The 6,989-nt window shown below is 37.1% G+C and overlaps 1 protein-coding gene across 1 annotated transcript; it reads right to left on the bottom strand.

Annotated features, from left to right (window-relative positions):
• Nucleotides 1–777: 777 nt before the first annotated feature.
• On the bottom strand, nt 778–6,682 carry LOC135961439 (uncharacterized). The gene is made up of 3 exons (XM_065512939.1): nt 3,071–6,682; nt 1,497–2,752; nt 778–1,237 (listed from the first exon to the last, which is right to left on the bottom strand). Exons 1-3 carry the CDS (start codon nt 6,680–6,682, stop codon nt 778–780), a joined length of 5,328 nt encoding a protein of 1,775 aa, XP_065369011.1.
• Nucleotides 6,683–6,989: the final 307 nt, after the last annotated feature.

Raw genomic sequence — 6,989 nt, forward strand, 5'->3', positions numbered from 1 at the left:
AGATATGGTTTACGTGGTAGTTCACTACGTGCGAACAATCAAGTAGAGTCGAAGGGACCCCCGTTTCAAGATATACAATTTTTGACTTTTTTTGCCCATTTTGAAAAAAAGTCGGGAAAAATTGTAAAACATTTTTTATTTATTTTTCGAAAGAATTTGTACTTTCTTCTGGCTTCATGCAATAGTTTATTTATTAATTTGTATCACTCTTATTATAAAGAGAGCAAAATAAATTTTATTGAGGCAACATACTAGAGTGATTGCAAAATAATTCATGTTTGATTTCGAAATAAAAATTTGTTAGACTTTATTTTGTAATGCAATTTTATGTAAGTGAATAAAATAGAGTGTGTGTGAGCTTTGATGAGTTATAGCTGCCTATCAATATGGACAAAGCTTTTGTATATAGTTTATAATTGCTCAAGCAATGATCAATTATAAAATATTTGTATGTAATGAGAACAAATAATAAGATTTAGTTTTGAGAAATAAAAAGGGATTTTATTAAATATAATGAAGCTCACCTTATGGGAATTCAAGAAAAAGTGATTTATTTTTTCATTATTAACTTGCCACGAAGGCTTAAACAATATTCGAAGTTAAAGGTAAAAAATGACAATTCTATCTGTTAACTTTATCCGTACTTAACATACATAGGGTTTCTTAAGATAAATAACAATTCATATGTGTATGATTTAATTTAATTCAAATAATTTAAATTCAAATATAATTTCAATTATGATTTAAACATGCCGCCACTCCTTGCAGCAATGCAAATTATGATGTTGTTGAGTTTGTGCATAAAACGGCGGCCAGTGTTCGAATCGCCTCAGATATTATCCATTGATTTGGTTGTCGTTCTGCCTTGTCTTTAGCTTGTGACTGGTGGTGTTGACTGTTGCCTCTTAGTTTTGTGTTTGTGCGGCTAGCAACTTGGCTGCGTGAACCGATACGCTCGCGTATGTTGGTGTGTTGTGCTTTTCCACGTGGATGACGTGTGGGATGTAGAAGGGTATGGTGTAGTAACCCGCATTTCTTGCATTTGTCAGGACTTTCACATTTTCGGACAATGTGCGTGCGTGCCAAACAATTGAGGCAATATTGTTTTTGTCGTACAACTTGGTTTCGTTTGGTGGAATTCATGGCGAGGAAGCTTCGGCAAAAACGAAGTGAATGATATCGATAACACACTTGACACTGGTGTACATCGGGGTTGCGTGGTGGTTGATTTCGGTATCTAAAAGGGTAGAGTAAAAATTAGTAAAAGCTGAAAATGAATGGGCTACGAATAAGAATCAAACACGAGTTGGAAAAAGAGAATCAGTTTTCGGAATGTAAATGTAGATTAATCACTGCTTGTAGTATTTTGAGTATTATTAAAGGGTAAATAACACAATTTGGTAATTGGACGAGTTAGAATTCCGATTGCCGTACGTACATCTACTACTCGGACATGCTTATCTGGTCCGCTGTGAACCTTTTCTATTCTACCTAACCGCCACTCGTTAGGAGGCAGAATGTCATCAATTATGATTACAAAATCGTCTATTTTCAAATTGGGCTCGGAAAATTTCCATTTGTATCTCTTATGGAGAGATTTCAGATAGTCTTCTTTCCATTGTATTGCAAATTGGTGATGGATGGCCTTTAGCTTTTCCCATCGAGAGATCAATGATAGATTTTCAACTGTTGGCTCAGGAATGGCTAGCATGGGACCACCGCGTAAAAAGTGTCCTGGGGTTAGAGCAGTCAGGTCTGTGGGATCTTCAGATAAGGCTGAAATAGGTCTGGAATTTAATACGCCTTCAATTCGAGATAGCACGGTGGTAAATTCTTCGAATGTGAAACGATGCGCACCGGCAACTCGTTTCAAATGAAATTTAAAACTTTTTACTGCTGCCTCCCATAGACCTCCCATGTGAGGGGCGTGTGGCGGAATAAAAGACCATTCAAACCCGTGAGTGAGATATTTTTGAGCAATATCATGGGATACAGTTTTAAGAAATGTTAAAAACTCTTTACGAAAAGCACGACTTGCACCGACAAAATTTCGACCGTTATCGGAAACAATTTTATGTGGGAGTCCCCTCCTTCCAACGAACCTGGCAAAGGTTGCTTGAAACGCAGCTGTGGATAAATTGGAGCAAGGCTCTAGGTGTACTGCTTTTGTAGCGAAACATACAAATACACATACGTAACCTTTAACAGTTGAGGCATTTTTGAGCGTTGAATTTTTGAGCTCGAAAGGCCCTGCGAAGTCTATACCAGTTGTGTGAAATGGCGATGAAAGTGTGCATCGCTCGGATGGTAGAGCTGCCATAATTTGCGAACAGGACTTTCTTTTGTGAATTATACACGTTTTACAATACCGTATTAGCTTACGGATGCGTAGTTTTAGGCGCGGTATATAAAATTGTGTTTGTAGCATTCTACACATTAGATGGCATTCACCATGAGCTAAAAATTCATGTAAGTGAGCTAAAAATAACTCACAGAAATGTGAGTTACGTGGTAAAATAATTGGGAATCGCTCATTGTAGCTTAACGGAGCATTTGCTAATCTGCCATTGACGCGTAAAACACCGTTTGCATCAATAAATGGATTTAACGTAAATAGGGAACTGTCTTTGGGTATGGATTCAGAGTTAGATAAAGATGAATATTCGTATTTGTACCATTGTTTTTGAGCTAGAATTATTAATCGAATTTTGACGGAATTGGCTTCCTTTTGACTAATTTCAGTACTACTATACTGTAATGGAAAAGTTGGGTTAGCGAAGGAGCTTTTAAAGTGTCGTATAAATCGAAAAATATAGGATAACACTCGTAATGCTCGGGAATAGGAAGAAAAGTTTTTTAGAATATCGATTGAGTTTGTGATAGATTGTAAACTGGAAATGTTTATATAAAACTTTTGAGATGATTTTAGGTTATCGTTAGTGCTTGCGGAAGACGATTTGAAGCTTGAAATAGGGTTGACTTTCAAATTGCTCATGGGAGTTTGTTTTGGCCATTCGGTGTCAGGATTAGTAAGCCAGGAAGGTCCGTTCCACCAAAGGCTATTAGTTACTAAGTCTTGAGGTCTACAACCTCTCGATCCCAAATCAGCGGGGTTGTAATGTGTGGGAACATGACGCCATTTTGCATTTGGAATCAATTTATGGATTTTAGAGACGCGGTTAGAAACATAAATTTCTTTCCAAGTTGCGGGAGGTTTTGCTAACCACCCAAGAACAATGGAAGAGTCACACCAAAGAACCACTTCGTACTGATTCAACTCCAGGGAGGATATGGTATGATTTGTAAGCTTAGCTAACATTACAGCACCAGATAACTCTAATCTTGGTAATGTTATAGCGTCTAGAGGAGCGACTTTACTTTTTGATACTAGTAAGTTAGTAAAAACTGTACGAGAAGTTTGAACTCTGATATACACCGCTGCGCAGTAAGCCATCTTGGAGGCATCACAAAAACCATGAATTTGGATGCAATCAACGGGAGTGAACTGTATCCAACGCGGGATTCGGATTTTTTCTACCGAAGGTAAATCGTTAATTAATTCGTTCCATGTGCGGAGAGAATCTGCACTTACAGGCTCGTCCCAATCAATCCTTTCTAGCCAAAGTTGCTGTATGAGAATTTTGCCTCTTATCACAATCGGGGAAATCCAACCGGCAGGATCAAACAGTTTAGCAACCGAGGATAATATTTGGCGCTTTGTAATGGTGGTGGCTTTGAGTATAGGTTCGAATGAGTAGGTGAATGAGTCAGTGAGTGCATTCCAACGTATACCGAGAGTTTTCGTGGAACTAGAGTCGTGGAATTTAAGAAAATTAGAGTCATACAAATCTTCTTTAGGGAAAGATTTTAATAATCGCGAATCATTGGAAGTAATTTTCTTTAAATTGAAATTTGCTGACTTTAGAGATTTTATAAGCTGTTCTTGGGATTGAATCGCACTTTCTATAGAGTGACCTCCAGCTAGGATGTCATCTACATATGTTTCATGACGTAAAATTGTAGATGCTTTTGGGAATTGATCTTGAATATCAGAGGCTAACTGTAAAAGCGTTCGGATGGCGAGAAAAGGTGCGCAATTAATTCCGAATGTCACCGTTTTGAGTTCATAGTCTTTAACAGGATCTCGGGGGGATTTTTGAAAAAGAATTCTTTGAAACGGCCTGTCAATAGGGTTTATGAGAATTTGCCTGTACATTTTCTGAATATCTCCACTAAATACGTATCTGTAAAAACGCCAGTTTAAGATTACAGACATTAAGTCTGCTTGTAAAGTGGGACCAGTATATAGGACATCATTAAGAGAAAAACCTGATTTTGATTTACGAGACGCGTTGAAAACTACTCGAACTTTTGTGGTTTTACTCTCTGGACGAACTACAGCGTGATGAGGAAGATAAAAGGAATTGCACTTATTTTCTAAGAAGTATTCACATGACGTAGTTTCTTCCATGTGACCTAACGTAATGTACTCGTTGAGAACTTCATTGTATTGTAAGCTGAGTGAGAGATCTTTAGATAACGTTTGTTCCATTCTAACATATTGGCCCAAAGCCATAAATCTTGAGGGGCCTAGAAATTTCTCGTTCGGAAACTCTTTTCTAAATGGTAATCGTACCATATAACGACCATCTGCAAGACGTTTTGTTGTTTGAACATAAAATTCCTCACAGTATTCATCTTCAGACGATATTGCTGGCGACATTGGAATTTCCTCTTGTTCCCAGAATTTTCGTAGTAAGTCATTAATGTTAGAATGTTCAGTAGAAGTAACTAGAGAGGAAAATGAGAATATGGGTTTTGTTTGTACAGGCCCACTGAGAACCCAGCCGAAAACTGTATTATAGGCTGAAGCAGAGCCACATACGTCTCTCTTAATTCCATCTAGATTGATATAGCGTTCGCTGTCATTTCCTAGAATTAGGTCAATGGAAGATGAGACGTTAAAATAGGGGTCTGCCAATTCAATATCCGACAGATTTGACGGATCATTGATTTTGAAAGAGGACGAAGGAATTTTATTTGTAACTTTGGGGAGAACTATTGCTGTAATTTGAAATCTAAATTTATTTCGCTGTGAAACTAAAACTAAATCGCATTCCTTTTCAGCTATTTGACTCTGACCTCCAACTCCAATAATTTCAAAACGTGACCTTTTATAGGGAAGACTTAATCGTTTTCTTATCTTTTCTGATATAAAAGTTCTTTCTGAACCTGGGTCAATAAGTGCTCGTATAGTAAAGTGTTCACCTCTACTTTCAATCTGAACTAATGCTGTTCGCAGCAAGATGTTGGTATTGTTCGTCGCATAATTTGAATGAATTGGTGGGAGTTTGGCTAAATTGGAAGTTTCGGGTTTTTGGTTATCACGTGAATTGGGAATTTGAGCTTGAGAGTTTGAAGCTTTGGCTTGAAGAGATTGACTATTTTCGTTATGCGATTGATCAACACTTTTCTTCGAATTGTTGACGGCTCGCATATGAAGCAAAGTGTGGTGCTTTTTCCCACAATTTAGACATGTATTTTTACTTTTACAGCTGGTTTTGATGTGAGAAACTGAAAGGCAATTGTTGCAGCACTGATTTTTAAAAACAAAATCAACTCGTTCTTGAACTGAAAGTTTGCGGAATTGAGGACAAATTCTTAAACCGTGTTCTTCATTGCACATTTTACAGTTTATATTAAGTTTTTCCTGAGAAGCATAGGTTTGAATTCTCGATTGAGCATCGTAGTGGCTTGGAAACGAGCTTTTCGTGAGTTTTATGGTTGATATTCTCTCTACTATTTCACATCTTTGGAGAAGGAAATTACTCAGTTGGGACCATTTGGGCAACTCCCTACGCGCATTTAGGGACTGTTCCCACTGAGCTAAAGTTTCATGTGGTAGCTTTGAGTACACTAAATTAACCAATAATGGGTCCCAACCCTTAGCAGATACTCCTAACGTTTCCAACATTGATAAACAATCAGTGACAGAACTGTGAATTCTTTGTAAAGAGTCACTATCTTCGACAACTGCTAAAGGAATATTAAAGAGATTACGAATTTGGTTATCAACCAAAACTCTAACATTCTCATATCGGGACTTTAAAGCTTGCCACGCAAGGTTAAAATTTTCATCGGTCAGGGGAAATCTCTTAACAATTGCTCCAGCTGTGTCTTTTGTCTTATTACGGAGATGATACAGCTTCTCAGCGGAGGTTAATCTAGGGTGATTAATGTATACTGCTGTAAACATATCCCGAAACGGGGGCCATTCTTCATAACTGCCTGCGAAAATTTGAGTATCGCAAGGTGGAAGTTTAAGGCATGTATTTAAAACATCTTCGGATGTATTGGGAACAGTTGATCCTAAACTTACACGAGGGTCTAAAGGTTCTTTATTTGGTTTGATAAAATCAAGAATTTTTGACATACACATATAGTAAACATCGACACATACTTCATACTGTTCCTGCGCTGTAGTTTTTATTTCTTGACTTTGGTCAGATAGCATGAGATCCTCATAAGATTTTTCAACTTTAATCCATCGACCGTCAAGGTCTTTCATCCTGAGCTCTAAAATGGCCTCGGATTGGCCCTTACATTCTTGCATATCACTTCTTTTACAAAAAGATATTAAATTGTTGGAATCAAATGCAAACCGATTGTTAGGAGCCGCCATTGTGATGAAGTATGAATGTTTTGTTGCGGATGTTAAACTATTACCTTATGGCATATTATAAGAAACCGTTAGTGTTTGTATAGCGTTTTGTATAACGTTTTGTATAAGGTTTCAAAGATATGGAAAGTTTAGATTGAATCGTATTTGGATTGATTGAAATATCTTAGAGATTGTTTGAGATGGGAGAAATGTCCTTTGTATTAGGATAACAGTGGTATAATTTGAGAGTGATATGTGATAATACAATTATTTTGTTTGTTCTTTGTAATTCGAGTTAAGGCACGAAATATAGGTGACAAATTTAAAA

Source organism: Calliphora vicina, chromosome 5 (assembly GCF_958450345.1).
Source record: "Calliphora vicina chromosome 5, idCalVici1.1, whole genome shotgun sequence".
Taxonomy (NCBI): domain Eukaryota; kingdom Metazoa; phylum Arthropoda; class Insecta; order Diptera; family Calliphoridae; genus Calliphora; species Calliphora vicina.